This window comes from Coregonus lavaretus, assembly GCF_964263955.1.
Source record: "Coregonus lavaretus genome assembly, chromosome: 17".
Classification (NCBI taxonomy): Eukaryota; Metazoa; Chordata; class Actinopteri; order Salmoniformes; family Salmonidae; genus Coregonus; species Coregonus lavaretus.
In genome coordinates, this window is record NC_140004.1 from 42,217,805 (window position 1) to 42,238,420 (window position 20,616).

The 20,616-nt window shown below is 43.7% G+C and overlaps 1 protein-coding gene across 1 annotated transcript in view; it reads right to left on the minus strand.

Annotated features, from left to right (window-relative positions):
- znrf3 (zinc and ring finger 3) overlaps positions 1–19,716 on the minus strand; it is a 140,572-nt gene extending 120,856 nt beyond the window's left edge. Inside the window, exon 1 of the mRNA XM_084180610.1 lies at positions 19,403–19,716. Coding sequence (XP_084036736.1) covers positions 19,403–19,633 — 231 coding nt within the window. The 5' untranslated portion in view covers positions 19,634–19,716. The remainder of the gene's footprint in view (positions 1–19,402) is intronic.
- Between the last annotated feature and the right edge of the window lie 900 nt (positions 19,717–20,616).

The following is a 20,616-nucleotide window of genomic DNA, read 5'->3' on the forward strand; positions in this document are numbered from 1 at the left end:
ACCACCTAAAAGGAAGGGATTCCAAATCCTTTCATAACAAAGCCATCACCTACAGAGAGATGAACATGGAGAAGAGTCCCCTAAGCAAGTTGGTCCTGGGGCTCTGGTTCACAAACACAAACAGACCCCACAGAGCCCCAGGACAGCAACACAATTAGACCAAGCAAATCATGAGAAAACAAAAACAGAATTACTTGACACATTGGAAAGAATGAACAAAAACCTGAGCAAACTAGAATGCTATTTGGCCCTATACAGACAGTACACAGTGGCAGAATACTTGAACCACTGTGACTGACCCAAACTTAAGGAAAGCTTTGACTATGTACAGACTCAGTGAGCATAGCCTTGCTATTGAGAAAGGCTGCCGTAGGCAGACCTGGCTCTCAAGAAAAGACAGGCTATGTGCACACTGCCCACAAAATGAGGTGGAAACTGGGCTGCACTTCCTAACCTCCTGCCAAATGTATGAACATATTAGAGATATTTCCTTCAGATTACACAGAACCACAAAGAATTCGAAAACAAAACCAATTTTGATGAACTCCCATATCTATTGGGTGAAATACCACAGTGTGCCATCACAGCAGCAAGATTTGTGACCTGTTGCCACAAGAAAAAGGGCAACCAGTGAAGAACAAACACCATTGTAAATACAACCCATATTTATGTTTATTATTTTCTCATTTGTACTTTAACTATTTGCACATTGTTACAACACTGTAACAGGGGATGAGGGAAAAAGTATTTGATCCCCTGCTGATTTTGTACGTTTGCCCACTGACAAAGACATGATCAGTCTATAATTTTAATGGTAGGTTTATTTGAACAGTGAGAGACAGAATAACAACAAAAATGTATTGCTATTGAATGAGGGAAATAAGTATTTATTTATTCCCATTTGTACTTTAACTATTTGCACATTGTTACAACACTGTATATCTACATAATATGACATTTGAAATGTATTTATTCTTTTGGAACTTCTGAGTGTAATGTTTACTATTAATATTTATTGTTTATTTCACTTTTGTTTATTATCTATTTCATTTGCTTTGGCAATGTTAACATATGTTTCCCATGCCAATAAAGCCCCTTAAATTGAAATTGAGTAGAGAGAGAGAGATAGAGAGAGATAGAGAGATAGAGAAGATAGAGAGATAGAGAGAGAGAGAGAGAGAGAGAGAGAGAGAGAGAGAGAGAGATAGAGAGATAGTAGAGATAGAGAGATAGAGACATAGAGAGATAGAGAGATAGAGAGATAGAGAACTTGGAGGCAGTGTCCAAATCTTAGGACTCCTTTCTGGCAACCTTATTTGGGAATGCTCCATTTTGGGATGCTCTCTCTCTCTCTCTCTCAGGAGGACGCGTGGATGTCATTTAGACTTTCACTCTTCTTTTTCCTCTCTCCCCTTTCTCTGAGACACTGGTCAAGAGGATTTATTTGGGAAAAAGTAGTGTATATAAAGGAATAGGGTGCACCAGACCGAGAACAGGGTGTCTATATTATAGTGAACCATTTCAGAGGTTCGTTGGACGAGTCCGCCCACTTAACTTGAACAACAAGCGTCAAGATGGAACAACTGGGAAATGCTTCTCTTAAAAATGCTCTTTGAAAATCATTGGCTTTTATCTTATAGAGCAAAGACAAAAATGTCATGTCCCACCTCGGAGAGAGGGATGGATAGATGGATGGAGTGGAGGTAGAGACAGACCTGATTGGACTGCAGTATTGCCATGACCTTCTTCTGTACGAGCGTGGTATGGATGCAGAGACAGACAGGGGTGAGTGGACACGGTCTACATTGACAAAATGTCACAGCCATTACCAAATGACAGGGGGCTGTAACATCGAAAGGCATTGTCTTCTTCTCTCTCTCTGATCTGAAACAAACACTTCACTCCATATGGCAAATACAACCGGCAACAATGAACCATATTAAAATCCATAATACTAATCAGAAAAATGAATGTTCTTACGCAGGTCAAAGTAATATTCAGTTTCTAGAGATTCTAGAACTGGTGCCATGTTCTACAATCTGCTCTACACATTGTGAGAAAGGCAGTAGGCCTACTGTTCAATAGCAACAACTAACTCTTCACAGTATCCTAACCCTAAGACCCAGGCCCGTATTCAAAAAGCCTCTCAGAGTAAGACTGCTGATCTAGGATCAGTTTAGCCTTTTAGGATCATAATGCATATGGATATATGGACGGGGGGGGGGGGGGGGGGGACCTATTCAGCTCTCCTCCTCTGAGACTATATAAAGAGAGGCCCAGGACACAAAGCTTGAACTTGGGAAACTGTAAATAAATAAAAGCGGAGACGTTTTACTGCTCATTGACAAGGGACAGAGAGACACACTATCTGGAAAACGCAAGAAAAGAGCTTCAGACTTCAATCAGAGGCATGCAAATCCCCCCCCCCCCCCACACACACACACACACAGGGTGTTATTCCAGTGCACTCTAAACAAGGGAAAGACGTTGGATTCATCCCAAATGGCACCCTATTTCCTATATAGTTTCCTATATAGTGTACTACTTTTGACCAGAGCGATATGAGCCTCGCATGGCCAAAAGCAGTGCACTATATAGGGAATAGGGTGCCATCTGGGACACAGACTTTCCTTCAGCGTGAGCTTCCACCTGTCATGGGAGCTGTCAATGAATTATCTGTCCAGTGATCTTGGCTGCATTTTGAAAGCGTCTGGAGTCACACTTTAAAAAGGGGCAATCTGCGATTGCTACATGCATTTCTGGACTTTTAAATTCATGATATATAACCATTGATTCTTGAAGAGTACAATTTATAAATGGCTCATGAGTTTAGTTCAACTGTCTTACCTCATCAGAACCCAAAATAGAAGCTTGTTTTACCCCTTTCTTTATAAACAACACAACTGCAAACAAACACTATATAGCCTCAAAACAGGGTTAAAACTATCATTTTGATATCATTGATGGTCAGTCCTTGCATCCATATCATAGTCTATGAATTTGAGAGTGGTTACATTTCAGCCCCATCCCTCAGCTATTTACCAAACCAGTGGGGGGGTGCCAGATTTCTTACTGTTTGAACCTGTGTCAATGGTGTTCCACCTGTCGTGTACTTTAGGAACACCCTGTGGATTAATCTATCTGTTGAAATCTGATTAAAAAATATCCATGATCCTCAGCCCATCTCAGCAGAACAGAGCCAGTCCACAGCCAGTCTCACCAGATCAGAACCAGTCCTCAGCCCATCTCACCAGATCAGAACCAGTCCTCAGCCCATCTCACCAGAACAGAACCAGTCCACAGCCCATCTCACCAGATCAGAACCAGTCCACAGCCCATCTCACCAGAACAGAACCAGTCCAGAGCCCATCTCACCAGAACAGAACCAGTCCACAGCCCGTCTCACCAGAACAGAACCAGTCCACAGCCCATCTCACCAGATCAGAACCAGTCCACAGCCCATCTCACCAGATCAGAACCAGTCCACAGCCCGTCTCACCAGATCAGAACCAGTCCACAGCCCATCTCACCAGAACAGAACCAGTCCACAGCCCGTCTCACCAGAACAGAACCAGTCCTCAGCCCATCTCAGCAGAACAGAACCAGTCCTCAGCCCACAGTTGAAAACACTAACTATTACTTTAGGTATTTGGATCCAGTTTTGTACAGAGAGCATTAGGTTTAGATCTGTCCCCTCCCTCCTCCTATGGGGTGCCAGGAACTTGGAAGGACCTCAAATGAAATCTTACCGACCTAAAGTATTTCCCCTCCACTTGAACAGGCAGAGAGGGAACACCTCCACCTTTATTTGTAAGGGAACAGAGCCCCAGGGCTGACATTACATCATGGTGTTTCTCAGCGGAGCATCAGGCACCGGTATTACTCACTGAATCCTTTGAAGAGCTCTCTCTCTCTCTCTCGCTCTCTGTCTCTCTCTCAGAGCGGCAGGCCCATTGATGTTAGTGCTGTAAGCTGCATAGCGCCGCAGCATCCCAGCCCTCCCTACCTGCCTCCTTGATACTTTCTGCTCAGGCAGTACATTCATGTGGTTTACACCCGCAGCACAGCCAGACAGCAGCCTTTCACCCTCCCACCCTGCCCTGCCTGCCACAGGCCCTGCCCTGTTCAGGGTCCAAAACTGGAAAAGCAGGCAGGCAGGCAGGCAGGCAGGCAGGCAGGCAGGTAGGTAAGCAGGCAGGTAAAACATATATTTTTTAAATATTGTAAAGTGGTTATCCCACTGGCTATAAGGTGAATGCACCAATTTGTAAGTCGCTCTGGATAAGAGAGTCTGCTAAATGACGAAAATGTAAATGTAAAATGTAGGTAGGCAGGCAGGCAGGCAGGCAGGCAGGCAGGCAGGCAGGCATGTAGGTAGGTAGGTAGGTAGGCAGGCAGGCAGGCAGGCAGGCAGGCAGGCAGGCAGGCAGGCAGGTAGGCAGGAAGTGGGGCTTTAGTGTGGAGTAGTGTTTGTTGGGGTGAGAGGGGAGGGGAAGAGCAGTAGAATCACACACATAATCAAAGGCGCTTCATCGAAGCCTATCGGGGAGTAAATGTGGGGGATTGTGGGAAGGCGGTCATGGGGAGTAGAGGATGTCAGAAAACCTCATGTCTCTTAGGTATTCATCTGAAGAGAGAAAACCTATTGGTCTGTCACAGGGGTTTTAACACAATGACAGATGTGTGAAGCCAACAGACGTATATTCAAACGGAACTAAAAAAAGATTTTTTTCCCAGATGAGTAGTCTAATTTCTCACTCTCAAGATCTGGGACACGTCACTAACATGAGCTCCTAGGAGGAGGTGGAGAGGAGGAGGTTGGGGTGGGGGAGGAGAGGAGAGGAGGATGAAGTAGGAGAGGAAGAGAAGGGGTGGGGGAGGAGAGGAGGAGGACGGAGAACAAGGAGGAAGAGGAAATATCTTCCTCCTGTTCTCAGGGGAGACAGATTAGGACAGAAAACAAATGAAGCATCAGCAACTCAACCCAGTCTGGTCTAACCAGCAAGCCCCAATCCATCATACCTCTGGCCCCATTGTGGAAGAGCCTCCCTGGCTGGGTCCCACTCATTACTGGAACCACCACCACCACCAGCCCCTAGCTCAGATAATATCAGTATCGAGGGCTTCCTCCACCAAATAATCCCAGATAATTCCATCTGGCAGGCCTGTAGATGAGCCTTACACCATGGTAGTGTGTGGGAGAGAGAGAACAATGTCCAAGCTGTGACAGAGGATGTGTCAGCCTTTTGGTTAGTGCAGATCCTATTAATACCAGGGGTGAAAGTAACGCGGTACAGTAAATAGTGGAGGTACGGCGTACCAGTAAAACATGAGCCTATCACAATAATGAAAACAACATTTAAAGAAAACTATAGGATATAACACTTTTTTATCAGAGACATGAAAAATGAGCGAATGGACTTGAAAACAGGTGGTCTAGCCTACGCTCCAAAATGCGATGTGGTTCGACGAGAACACTGACATGTTGCCGAAGGCAAAGATGAATGGCCGACAACGAGACACGTGCGGATAGCAGTGGACGCATAAATTCTAGCCTAATGACAATCGCTAAATGTCATTCCACTTTTTGGTGTTTTGTGTAACTGATGTCTCTTTCCATTCACCACTGTTTGGAGGCTGGAAATATGTTGCGACTAGATGAACATGCGCGGGTAGCCTAGTATAGGATCCCTTTAAAGGGATTGTTTGACAATCAGATGAAAACATCATGACTGGTTGTGTTCATGCCACAATAAAAAGGTAACACAATTAAATAACAAATCTTTACAACTAGGCTCACAGAGATCCTATTGAATTTTAATAGGGATTCTATAAATGTATACGTAATTCTATGATTAGGACCATAACCATTTTTGGTGCACTCGTACCGGGAAGAAATTAATTATAATTTCAACCCTGAATAGCACTATGATACTTTAATCTGGGGAAGGATGGATGGAGGCACAAAGCCAAATCATTCCTTCCACTGAAAAATAACTATATAATACTAATAACAGTCCCCTGTAGCTCAGTCGGTAGAGCATGGCGCTTGCAACGCCAGGGTTGTGGGTTCGTTTCCCACGGGGGGACCAGTATGAAAAAAATGTATGCACTCACTAACTGTAAGTCGCGCTGGATAAGAGCGTCTCCTAAATGACTAACATGTAAATGTAATAAGCCTGGAACACAGAAATAGCATCAAGGGCCTTCCGTTAGCCAAACTGGCTTACTATAATAAACCGATATGACAGAGCAGGGAGTAACAATAGAGATATGTGTTGTGATGATGATATTGTAATAAGTTCTTCTCCTTACACAGCGAGTAGAGGTTAATGTAGATCAAAGGAAAGCAGTGGTGAAAACCTCAGAGACCTAAGGCCCTATTCCAACTATGACATATGTAGGAGAGTCTGAAGAGCGGGGTGGCGAAAGAAAATCTAACTTTTTCATTGACATTACATCCTTCCCTTCCCTTAAGTCGTGGCTGGCAACACGACATTCTTGGTCCGCAGCTCAAATTGACCGTAAATATCACAGTAAGCACAAAACTATTCAACAATGACAGATGAAAAGGCCTACACCATGAAACCCTGCATACAGAGTTGGTTAGGTTAGCCTGCTACCAGATCAGGGAAAAACTCTGTGCCCCAGATAAATGTTTTTAAACAATTTCTCCCCCACCACTCTAGGACCTGTGTACCACCTCTGAAACTACCACACAATGTTAAAAATGAAAAAAACATCCTATTTGTATGATCTACATTTTACATGTTTGTGGTGGTGGAGGATGGGCCTCCATACTTTTACATGGCTCAGTGCAGCCGGCAGCTACTGCGACAATTTCAGAATGTAACAGGATGCTACTGCAATCTCAGGTAAAAACTCAATAAAACAAGTCTCAAATGTTAGGAAAATGTCTATACATTTCAGCTGTTTCAAAAATATTGCTCTGCTATTACCATTGATACAGTAGGAGTGTTGGCTCAATGAGACAATTCTGTTCACACTACCCTGCTTCAAGGGGGGCAACTGTCGGGCGAGTGTCGTGTACTACCTCCGAAGGTAGCGATCGAGACGTAGCAAGTACACAAGTTTACACTTGAGTAATATGTGTAGCAGACAGTATTTTTTAGGGAAAGCGTTGTAAGTGTGAAGGGGCTCTAATAGGTTGGTGTAAAGGATGTAATGATGTACACAAAGATAGACCTTTGAACCCCGTGTTCTTGAACCCGAGAAAGTGGGACAGATTTGTGATAAGGCTTCACCGCTCATGAAAAATGTGAGCAAATCAGGGTAATGTGCGCAAAGTGCATGTGCGTGTGTGTGTGTGTGTGTGTGTGTGTGCCTGCTGCACACAATGAGAGTGTTTGTACATAGACACAGCCAGACAGACAGAGCAGCAACTCTACACGTGTCACAGCTACCTTCCCTTCCCCAGTAAGTCCACAGTCTATCAGTCTATCTATCTACCGGTGGGTAGGAGCATAACTAATGGAGGGCTGTTATGGACCTTCCTCCATTAGTCAGCACATTCCTGACCAACAGAAAAGCCTGCCTCTACCTCCGCTCTACCTGGGCCAGCCACGGAGCAGAGGGAGAGTATTGTCATCTCCCTCCTAACCCCAACTCTTGTCCCCTCGTAGCCCCCCAGCCTTTGTTTTCCAGCTAGACCCTGTGTCAGTGGATAGAAATGTGGGCTGTGAGGCAGGCAGGCATGCGATGGTCTGGCCCTCTCAGCACGCCAGTCATCAAAAGACCCAATGATGATCATGGGGCTTTTCAGAAGTTAATACCACCCAGTCCCCAGTCTCAGTCAGCTCGCTGTGGTTCTGACTCAAAACATCTGCATTTCAATCATAATAAAAGTAGAGGGTAATGTAAGCTGCCAGCCTGACACACATATTTGAATATATATTGTGTGTAACTGTTGATTATTTTGTTCTTATGCGTTATGTGCATGAGTGACTCAAATCAGGATGGAGTATCCAATACCAGAATGCCATCTATAGGCGGCAGGTAGCTTAGTGGGTAAGAGCGTTGTGCCAGTAACCGAAAGGTCGCTGGTTCTAATCCCCGAGCCGACTAGGTGAAAAAAATCTGTCGATGTGCCCTTAAGCAAGGCACTTAACCCTAATTGCTCCTGTAAGTCGTTCTGGATAAGAGCGTCTGCTAAATGACGTAAATGTAAATGTATTTTCTGTGGCTGGCTTATTCACTGGTCTTTAAATCACACAGCATGTCATCTTCTTCACAGTTCCTTGACAAGGCATAAACACCTCCTGTAACATCAGCAGCGTGTCAAAGATAGGAGGACGCAGAGCCGAGCACTTCATCATACAAATCAGACAGAAAAAATACTCGATCATGGTTCAAGGAGAGAGCAACGCAGGAGATGTGAAACCTCTGGGAGAGGCCTTAGAGGAGGAGAGAGAAGCCGGAGCTGCTAAGCTACTATATAGACGCTCTCTCAAATAGCTGCTGGGGCCACCAGTACCAACATGCACTTGTTCCAGGTGGTGTACACATGTGTATATACAAATACTGTACACACATACACCGAGAGACAGAAGGTGAGAAAGAGGTGAACAGAGAAACGAAGAGGGTGATTTTGGAAGATACACAGAAAGTGAAAGAGAGAGGAAGAACCAGAAATGTCCCCCAGGTTAGGTTGTTGGTTAGAGGGAGGAAGAAAGAGAAATGTGAAAAAGGAGAGACACAGAGAGGAGGCAGAACAGGAGGGTGAGAACAGGAGGAACCAGAAATGTCCCCCAGGTTATGTTGTTGGTTAGAGGGAGTCGGCAGATGAAGGACAGAGCGGAAGGTCACACCCAACAAGAAATGAGCAGTTGGACTGATTTAGGACATCATGACACCTTAGACATCCATCACAAGCCCAAGGTGCTTTGGGACAGGCCATGATGTAACATACAGATACGGAGTCCTGATTTGTGACATGGAAAACGTACCAGTACACGTTTGTTGTGAGGATAAGGCAGAGTTATGTCCTGGTTCATAGTCTGTGTGTATGAGCCAACTCTAAGTCAAAGTCATGAGCCAACTCTAAGTCAAAGTCAGAGAGAGAGAGAGAGAGAGAGAGAGAGAAACAGAGAGCAAGAAAGAAAGACGCAGCCTCAAATGACTTTGGCTGGAAGTTGAAAGTGGAGCAGGGTGGCGGTTAAAGAGACGATAGCACTTAAAATACAGCTGCCACCGTGAAACCAATAAATGGAGAAAGTAGACGAGCAGGGCAGGGTTAACCTTTTAAACCCTATAGCTGAACAGAGCTAGCTTCTTTTGTACTGCTACTGTTGCTTGGCGGCAGGTGGGGCGGTAGGGCGGCCGGCACAGGGCTGGGAGGGGTCCTGTGTGTTCCGGGCACCTCCCGTCCCGTCCTGTCTGGGCCCCTCTTGGGGTTTCCAACAGAGACAAGCGCTGCCTGGATCCCTCAACCATGCCAAGCTCTCATTATAGTCTGAATGCAGCAGGACATAACTCCAACTCCAGCTCCAGCCTGCCTGGCCTGCTCTCTCACTTTCTCTGTCTCTGAGTTGAGAAGAAAGTAGGTATAGGGTCCAGTATGTCGGCTTGGGATCTTCATTTTCTGACTTAGTTGGTAAGCTACTGTTTAGACATCATGAAGGTCAGACTAAGATACTGTATAGACATCATGAAGGTCAGACTAAGATACTGTATAGACATCATGAAGGTCAGATTAAGCTACTGTATAGACATCATGAAGGTCAGACTAAGCTACTGTATAGACATCATGAAGGTCAGATTAAGCTACTGTATAGACATCATGAAGGTCAGACTAAGCTACTGTATAGACATCATGAAGGTCAGACTAAGCTACTGTATAGACATCATGAAGGTCAGATTAAGCTACTGTATAGACATCATGAAGGTCAGACTAAGATACTGTATAGACATCATGAAGGTCAGACTAAGCTACTGTATAGACATCATGAAGGTCAGACTAAGATACTGTATAGACATCATGAAGGTCAGACTAAGATACTGTATAGACATCATGAAGGTCAGACTAAGATACTGTATAGACATCATGAAGGTCAGATTAAGCTACTGTATAGACATCATTACATTTTACATTACATTTACATTTTAGTCATTTAGCAGACGCTCTTATCCAGAGCGACTTACAGTTAGTGAATACATATTTTTTTTATACTGGCCCCCCGTGGGAATCGAACCCACAACCCTGGCGTTGCAAACGCCATGCTCTATCAACTGAGCTACATCCCTGCCGGCCATTCCCTCCCCTACCCTGGACGACGCTGGGCCAATTGTGCGCCGCCCATGAGTCTCCCGGTCGCGGCCGGCTGCGACAGAGCCTGGATTCGAACCAGGATCTCTAGTGGCACAGATTAGCACTGCGATGCAGTGCCTTAGACCACTGCGCCACTCAGGAACACGAAGGTTGATCATGAAGGTCAGACTAAGCTACTGTATAGACATCATGAAGGTCAGACTAAGATACTGTATAGACATCATGAAGGTCAGATTAAGCTACTGTATAGACATCATGAAGGTCAGATTAAGATACTGTATAGACATCATGAAGGTCAGACTAAGATACTGTATAGACATCATGAAGGTCAGACTAAGCTACTGTATAGACATCATGAAGGTCAGACTAAGCTACTGTATAGACATCATGAAGGTCAGACTAAGCTACTGTATAGACATCATGAAGGTCAGACTAAGCTACTGTATAGACATCATGAAGGTCAGACTAAGATACTGTATAGACATCATGAAGGTCAGACTAAGATACTGTTTAGACATCATGAAGGTCAGACTAAGATACTGTATAGACATCATGAAGGTCAGACTAAGATACTGTTTAGACATCATGAAGGTCAGATTAAGCTACTGTATAGACATCATGAAGGTCAGACTAAGCTACTGTACAGACATCATGAAGGTCAGACTAAGATACTGTTTAGACATCATGAAGGTCAGATTAAGCTACTGTATAGACATCATGAAGGTCAGACTAAGATACTGTTTAGACATCATGAAGGTCAGATTAAGCTACTGTATAGTCATCATGAAGGTCAGACTAAGATACTGTTTAGACATCATGAAGGTCAGATTAAGCTACTGTATAGACATCATGAAGGTCAGACTAAGATACTGTTTAGACATCATGAAGGTCAGATTAAGCTACTGTATAGTCATCATGAAGGTCAGACTAAGCTACTGTACAGACATCATGAAGGTCAGATTAAGCTACTGTATAGACATCATGAAGGTCAGACTAAGCTACTGTACAGACATCATGAAGGTCAGACTAAGATACTGTTTAGACATCATGAAGGTCAGATTAAGCTACTGTATAGTCATCATGAAGGTCAGACTAAGATACTGTATAACCCAGGGGTACTCAACTCTTACCCTACGACAGGGTTCTTCAATTCCGGTCCTGGAGGGCCGAAACACTTCTGTTTTTTATTTCTACCTGGTAGTTAATTGCACTCACCTGGTGTCCCAGGTCTTAATTAGCCCCTGATTAGAAGGAGAGGATGAAAAACAGAGGTGTTTCGGCCCTCCAGGACCGGAATTGAAGAACCCTGCCCTACGATGTCCAGAGCCTGCTGGTTTTCTGTTCTACCTGATAATTAGTGCCACCTGGTGTTCCAGGTCTAAATCAGTCCCTAATTAGAGGGGAGAATGAACAAAAGAAGTGGAACTGGCTTCGAGATCCAGGGTTGAGTTTGAAGGGTGTAGGTTATCCACATCCAAAGAAATGACTCCCTCAATGTAGAAATATCATATCAACAACAGTGGTTGATATTTGATGCGGTATAATGTAATACAGAGCCCTAGATTCTCAGCTGTCTTTCTTTCCTGTCACTTTATTTCACGGGAAGTTTGAGTCTTTCCAAGGAGGAAGTGAGACGAAAGTCACATATTCTCTCTGGTTCTGGTTTGAAGACACTAGGAGTTCCATCTGGGACCGACGGACGCTGCCGCTAACACTGCCATGTCCCAGCCTGCCTCGGTTCTTGCCTCAGTCCCTGTCTCAGCCTCTGACTGACTGTCTCTGCCTCAGGCTCTCTCCCTCTGCCTCTGGATCTGCCTCTTAACTCTGACTCTCCCTGTCCCCGTCTCAGCCTCTGTCCCTGCCTCTAACTCTCCCTAACTCAGCCTCTGTCCCTCTCTCTAACTCTGACTCTCCGTCCCAGCCTCTTCCTCTAACTCTGACTCTCCCTGTCCCCAACTCTGACTCTGTCCCTGCCTCTACTTGTTCCTCCAGCTCCTCTCTCACACATGTTGCTGACAGCACAGCCCTGCTGCAGGGAAATCAGAGGCAGCTCTGCTCTGCTCAGGCCATGTGATGAGATGCAGGCAGCTTCCCTCGCTGGGCTAAAGGAACAGTCAACAGACAACTTGGCCTGGAGAGAGACAATATGGAGTTGATAGGAGATACATATGGTGAGCAGATGCCTTCATTTCAACCTCCTCAGCACCAAGAGGCTTAATAAACAGGGAAAACCAATGGTGACACTGGTAACTGCAGGTATAATGCATTATTATGCAGTTATAATGCATTGTAAGACTTGTTATAAGCATATGACCCCTTTATAATATTTTATTATCATCTCATAATGACTAAGGCCTGATCTGCATGGGAGGAGGAGCTACTGATCCTACTTCCTGGTTTGGGATGACATTTATTATAGGATGCACAAAGGGTTACTAGACCACCACCAGTCCCCATAGAGACACTTATATTTTGCCATGTCTGTCATGCCACTGCACTGACTGATTGATATTGTGCTGATGTAAAATGGCAAAATTAAAGTGTTGCTATGGGGACTGGTGGTGGTCTAGTAACCCTTTGTGCATCTTATAATAAATATCATCCGAAACCAGGAAGTAGGATCAGTAGCTCCTCCTCCCATGCAGATCAGGTCTTAGTCCAAAATGGCACCCTATTCACTACATAGTGTGCTACTTTAGACCAGGGCCCTGTGGTGGTGATGACTAATGATGATTCCATACAACTGTGTAAATATCGGTTGGCATGGCGATTGCAAACTGTCTGTCGCCTGGATCTTTCTTTCCACCTGGGCAAATCAGGCTGGGAGTTGGTAGTGGTGGGGGTTGTGGGGGTGGGGTGGTCATGCCATCATGGCACCGTGTCACGGTGTTAGCCATTGTCAACACTGCAGATGAAATGGAGCCGATGAAATGACACACTGCCACTTGTTTACACCACGGTTCGGAGTTACACGCCATCACATTCACATTCAGACAATGCCTCTTGTAGCAGGGTTCGATGTTATATGCTGCCAAATTCATACCCCCACACCGTATTCAATGACAATGAAGACAACCATCGCAAACTAGTCAAAACTGCAAACCCAAAACATGAAGCGACAATGCCTTATAGCGACGTAGCTCTTCATTGTATAACAATGGCTCTGTCTACAGTAAACCCATTGTTTCACAACACTTCACACTAGTTGAAGTTGAGGAGGCAATGAGTATTTATTTATTTTTTATTTTATTTTTTATTTCACCTTTATTTAACCAGGTAAGCCAGTTGAGAACAAGTTCTCATTTACAACTGCGACCTGGCCAAGATAAAGCAAAGCAGTGCGATAAAAACAACAACACAGAGTTACATATGGGGTAAAACAAAACAAAGTCAAAAATACAACAGAAAAAAATATATATACAGTGTGTGCAAATGTAGCAAGTTATGGAGGTAAGGCAATATATATATATATATTATATATTTAGAGTGTCCTAAATCCTACATTCTATGTTCTAATTCTATGTTCTACCTTCTAAAGTCAGGCAGCAGTCACAGGGGAGCTGCCCCGCTTGCAGAGAGAGAATAACCCATGCAGTTTGACTCGCTGACACAGAGGGTGATTTAAAGAGACATTGATTACCTCCCTATTATGTAGTCAAATTGCAGGCAATCAGGGGACTGGGAGCTGGACTGGCTGATGGGGAGGGAAGGAAAGGCTGAAGGTTCTGGCATCCCGTCCACAGAGTCATCTCACTTCCCTATTAGCAGAGCAGAGCAATAAGCAAATTGACTTCATTTATTATTTTTGGCCCCTGGCGGCACATAACGTTTTTCTGCACTCTTCAGGCAGAGCTGAAGGGGTGTTCGCTTTGGGGAGCAGGGGAGTTGGTGGTGGTTGTGGTTACAGTATCTCGAGGTCTGGAGACCACTGTACATAAGAGGTAGAGTAGAGCAAGCCCCGAGGGGCCTATTCAAACCGCTGGAGCTGACTGACTGGGCCTGCCTGCCTGCCCTGGCCGACTCAGCCCTCCAAACCTCTGGAAACCACCGCTCAGCTCAGACACATAGGCCTCCATTCACACTGACTGGGAGAAAGCTGAAGGTCAAGGCCTCCATTTACACTGACTGGGAGAAAGCTGAAGGTCAAGGCCTCCATTCACACTGACTGGGAGAAAGCTGAAGGTCAAGACCTCCATTCACACTGACTGAGAGAAACTTGAAGGTCAAGGCCTCCATTCACACTGACTGGGGGAAAGCTGAAGGTCAAGGCCTCCATTCACACTGACTGGGAGAAAGCTGAAGGTCAAGGCTTCCATTCACACTGACTGGGAGAAAGCTGAAAGTCAAGGCCTCCATTCACACTGACTGGGAGAAAGCTGAAGGTCAAGGCCTCCATTCACACTGACTGGGGGAAAGCTGAAGGTCAAGGCCTCCATTCACACTGACTGGGAGAAAGCTGAAGATCAAGACCTCCATTCACACTGACTTGGAGAAAGCTGAAGGTCAAGGCTTCCATTCACACTGACTGGGAGAAAGCTGAAAGTCAAGGCCTCCATTCACACTGACTGGGAGAAAGCTGAAGGTCAAGGCCTCCATTCACACTGACTGGGAGAAAGCTGAAGGGCAAGGCCTCCATTCACACTGACTGGGAGAAAGCTGAAGATCAAGACCTCCATTCACACTGACTTGGAGAAAGCTGAAGGTCAAGGCTTCCATTCACACTGACTGGGAGAAAGCTGAAGGTCAAGGCGTCCATTCACACTGACTGGGAGAAAGCTGAAGGTCAAGGCCTCCATTCACACTGACTGGGAGAAAGCTGAAGGCCCAAACACAGACAGTGGAGTGGCTACAGAGAGAGGGCACTGTGGCAAATGCACAACAGGGACAGTAGTGAAAGTATTTAGGAATGTTTATAACAAGTCTTACAATGCATTATAAGTGCATCGTAATGCATTAAACCTGTGGGTACATCTGCATTGCTTGTTCTTTGGGGTTTTAGGCTTGGTTTCTGTATAAGCACTTTGTGACATCTGCTGATGCAAAAAAGGGCTTTATAAATACATTTGATATGATCATGACAGAAACATAATTAGGCCTGGTGCTTGTCCCATTGATGTACCTACATGAGTAGGGTTGAATGGCGGGAACCCGGTTACCGAGATTAACCGCCCAAAACCACTCCCTTTTCCCGGGATAAATAACTGTATGAAACCTTTAAATTATAATAAATTATTTATATGAACAGCATCGTGTGAAATGGAACCGTTAAATGATATGCGATGTCTAAATCTGGCTTCTCTACGGCCTCTACATGATGAATCAATGCTCAGGGTGGGGACAGACAGACTATCTCAGTATGGAGTGCAGTTCACAATGCATGTAGTGAAAGTATTTCACTTCATCATGGTAACTCTTTTTCTTGTGACAGGTAGGTCTACATTTGCTGCAACATAGCCTATTCTACAGTAATATAAAGACCCAATGGCTTTCGGGGGTCACCTTGTTTCTTTTAAATTGTAAAGATTTGTATTTTTAATTGCAGCTGCAGAGTTTTTAAACAGCCTATCTCGAATATCATTGCTTTAAATCAGTGCACGCTCGAGCACTATCTCGCAGTCTCTCTCTCCATCAACTCCATTCAAATTGCATACACAATAGATAATCCTGTTCTAGATTGATATATAGGCCTATATATAGATGTCCTAGCCTACCTCTTTCAGGTAATACATTCAATGCAGTATTAGCCTTATATTTAGCTAATTAATGATGGGTTATGCATAATACGCTAACTTATAGCCTCTGTCTCTTGGGCAATACGCAAGCACCTGTGCTCCGCTGTCCTCTCCTTAAAAAAACACTCCTTAGCTCTTGGAGTCCCATGCAGGAAAAGCTAGACTAGAATAGCTTGCTGGACAATTTATTTTAGCATTTCTTATACCAATAGACTATTCAAAAAGGGACGCAAGATCTTTTTTGATTAATGTTAAATATAGCAGCCAATAGAACTCACAGGTAGTTTGAAAGAAGAGCGAACGCCCGATGGCGGTAGGCTACAGCAGTTATTTATTCAGACCCATAACCATTCAGTCTTCGTGAAAAGAAGTGAAAGCCTTCTGCCTCTAATTCTAGTCCTATATTTTTCAAGGATGTCATTAGAATGAAGATACGGACAACAAAACATATTTAATGTAACTGTTGAAAGCGAGGAAGGAATGAAGCATCAATAGATAGAGAAAGAGGAGGTAGGCTAATAACATTAGGGAAAATATTATTAAAAAGGTGTATATGCTTCAGCCTACTAATTATAGAAATAGGCCCTATTAAATGTCAAAATGTAAATCTAATTCGCTAGCCTATACTTGTAACTTTGTAGGCCTCATGTGCTGCACTAGAATCACATGTTCTCTTCCTGCTTTATCATGGTTAGAACGAGGTGTGTAATTCCAGTCCATATAATACAGTATAATACAATACAGTACAGTAATAAAGTCCACACTCAAAAAGATTAGCCTACTGGAGCTAGTTTCATTTATTTACCCAAGAGAGCATATAGCTAGCTACATCTATGGGATTTTCTGTTTTTTCTGTTGTGCGTAATGTGCAGAAGCCTATATCATATACTGTATGTATTGGATAATGGCACAATCATTTGGTTTTTGGGGGGGCTTAGGTACATTACATTTCGTTAATATGGGGCTCATAAAATGTATTTAATATAGGGCTCTTCAGGCTCAGGTAGCATCAGGTTAGAATGTTCATGCTGATCAAAGCTTTAATCAAATCCAGACATTTATATGCTTTATAATGATTTTGAATGACACATAACAAATATAGTTTCAAATTCCATTACTTTTTCAATTAAAAAATACAATCACAGGGTTGCCATCTATTTTATTCAGAAAGATATACTAACAGCAACTAGTGAAAAAAAAAAAACTGTTTGGAAGTAGTGATTTTGTGTGTATTGGACAAACTGTCCCTCTTCTTTATATAGAAGGACAGAAAATAGGAGTGGTCAGAACACTATGTTAGCAAAGAAAGCAAATCTAAATAGATGTGGTTTTCAATGTAAAGCTGAGGTCTGACATTTCTGTGTGGTTAGCAAGCCAAGCCAAATGGCCAACCAACGCTTAGTGTATAAACAGCCAAACAGGATCCATTTCTGTGCTAAATATCCTCTCTCTTTTGATCCTGACTTTCTCCCGCAACATGCTACTTTCATTGTAAAATATGACAACTGGTTGCCATTTTTATGAAAATACACTTGTGAATGCACACGCGGACACACACACACGCACACGCACACTTCAATCAAGTTCTCCTCAGGAAAGCATTTACTCTCCTGTGGCTCTGTATTGTAATTTCACAGTATGCGTTAGAAAGCAGTACACGTCTTACTGACAGACGTCATTATAGATTCCTGTGACGATCCTAACAGGACCCAGATATGGTACAGCCTATATGAAGATGAATGTGCAAACAACTCACCCTGTTACTTCATTAAACATGTAGGTCAGCACAAAAAGAGTCATTATTGAATCATCTTCTCTGCCTAATCATGGTCATATGTACTGTAGCCGTGCTAATCACCACTAGGTTGAGGCCTAAGGTTTATTACTACACTATGAAATAATCCTATAGGTTTTGATCAATGTTAAAATATTATAAGTAGTAGTCTGTCATGTTGTTTTCTTTAATATAATGAACATTCATTCTATTCCACAATTACAAAAAAAAAAGCACTGCCTCCTCCCACTCCAGACATTGAACAGAGTGTGATGGTCTCAGTCACTCCATTCGTTACCCAGGGCACACTTCAGCGGGCTTTTAGGCCAAGCTTGACAATTATCCCCACTAGCACTGGCCTTTTCAAACTTCATACAGTCACTGCATATTCGCCAGTTAACAAATTCAACTTTTATTTAGAAGATAACTGGTTCAGAGAAAGTTTCCTTCTCCCGGTATAGCTTTCAAAATCAGCACCGAGAGTAATAGACCACATTGCCCCGTTTTCATGTAGGCTAGAGCAGGGTTGGAGGGGGCCGTGGCGTGGGCTAACATCACAAGGCGTCAGGCTTGGACAGCCATCAAAGGCTTTAGTACACTTACCCGATGGTGCTTACGGGAAATGATTACGCACATGGTTAGTGAAGTAGCTGTGGACTCTAGAACAACCATACCCAAACTAAGTAGGTACTGGCTACACTAAAATTGTATATCCTTGTTATTCCAGAACGCTCAACATTCTACAAGTGAATGCCCCGGGATAGTTTGTATCATTTTTAATGTTGTTACAAAATATCCGCACACAATCACTAGCCTAGTCCTGCTTCAAAGACATTGTCTGTGTGGAAGATTGATACAACGTAACTTCACAGAGAGACTGGACCGTATCTGAACAGAGTTGTTTGAGTTCCATTGGTTGAACTGACGAAACTAATAAGTCAATTATGAAAACAAACAATCTTCCACCAACTAATTGAGCCTGAAATGATCTATGTCACTGAATCAAATCATGTAACGTTATTGGACATAAAGTTTCATGATTAGTTCCAGACAATATTTGATGGAGCTGTGACCAACTAACCATGATCTCTATCAAGTGTAACTCTCATCAGGTCATGATGAACAACTCGTATGCTTTTCCTGGGTAATAACTATATTAAAAAACATTATCCAAAAAAAAAAAAAAAAAGGTTATTGAATGGATATGCCATTGCAGATTGGGGTTAAATGTGAGCTTTTATCCAGAAAAGTGCACTGTTAAAAAAAAAAAAAAAAAAAGGTTATTGAATGGATATGCCATTGCAGATTGGGGTTAAATGTGAGCTTTTATCCAGAAAAGTGCACTGTGAATGAGTTCCACAAGATAGAAGCCATCTTGTAACCACACATGCTAGTACCAATCTCTCTCTCTCTCTCTCTCTCTCTCTCTCTCTCTCTCACACACACACACACACACACACACACACACACACAGTAAAGCTACAACTCACAAAGTTTTAGAGTAGAGCAAGAAAGTAGGATGAAAGCCCAGGCTCTGCCGAAAAGCATGCCGAGCTGCGGCAACATATTGGACATGTCATCCCCACAACTGAACTGAGTTTTACATACTTGTACAATCTCGCCCTCCGCGCTGATAGTGGCCCCTGCCTTTGAGAATCGTCCTTGCAACCCCGTCGTGTATGTAGTATAATCTCCATTTGGACTGGACTCAAACAGCACTACTTCCACAAAAGCCGTATCCTTGGTGAAAACCGTTCCAATAGAAGTGGTGACCACGATGATCACCAAGACCACAGAATCGGCTACACACTCTAATCTTCTCCTTGGTAAAATCATCATCTTGCCGGTTGGATATGCGCAGATCGGAACATAATTTCCAAGGGTGATTAGGTGATGGTGCTGAAATTGAATCTGAAGCGAGATCGATGCGTCAAAAGAGCGCCGTGTTTTCGCAACTGTGCAACGAAAGCTGTGCGTGTTTATTTCACCATTGCAGCCTTGTCAATTACATTGCTTGCTTCTTAACGCTCCCTCTCTTTTCGCCTCCCTCCCTCTCTCTCTATTTCTCACTCACCCCTCTCTCTCTCCAGCGCTACAAAGCCGATCTCCCTTTGATCTCCAAACACGTGATTTTTTGTGTGTTTTTTTTTCAACCAAAAGGGTTATCCCCACCCACCAATGTTCCTGACCCTCTACTTTCCACTCCCTACTCTCAAGTGCCAGCACTCTGTTAAGGACGCACGGCGCATTCACTTGGGCTTTAGGCGGTATAAATCGAGAAGTAGGCTATACCTCGAATTGAAGCCAGGTAGCCAATCATTCTATCAAAAGTGGTACATTTGGGCAGACATAGCCTAATAGAGGTTTGCTTTAGCTATGGACGTGAGATGTAATAGCCAACATGGTTAAGCTATTCATAAACACTGTTAGGTTGTGTCTTGTTGAAGGGGTGATTCGCTCTTGACTGGCTATCGAAACTCCTTGCTTTCGCCAAACGCGACGCCACAGTTTAGGAAAGATTCGCTCAGGATCGAAGCTCTTGAAGATAGGAACGACCTTAAAAGAACCAGTACCCTAGTCAAAACACTTCATTATTTAACCCGGCAATTTTTTCTATCTCCAATCCGATATGTTTACCTCTCGGTTAGAACTGTATCTATTTGTGTCACCGGGCATTACATTAATGATCCATCTGCCCGTATTGTGAGAGATAAAGAAATTACAAAGTAGCCTGTAGTTTCCGGTGGCTTTTTGTTGTGAGGAATGGATGCAGCATGCTGGGTGTGGATGTTAGTATTTAATAAACAAAAAGCACAACTTAA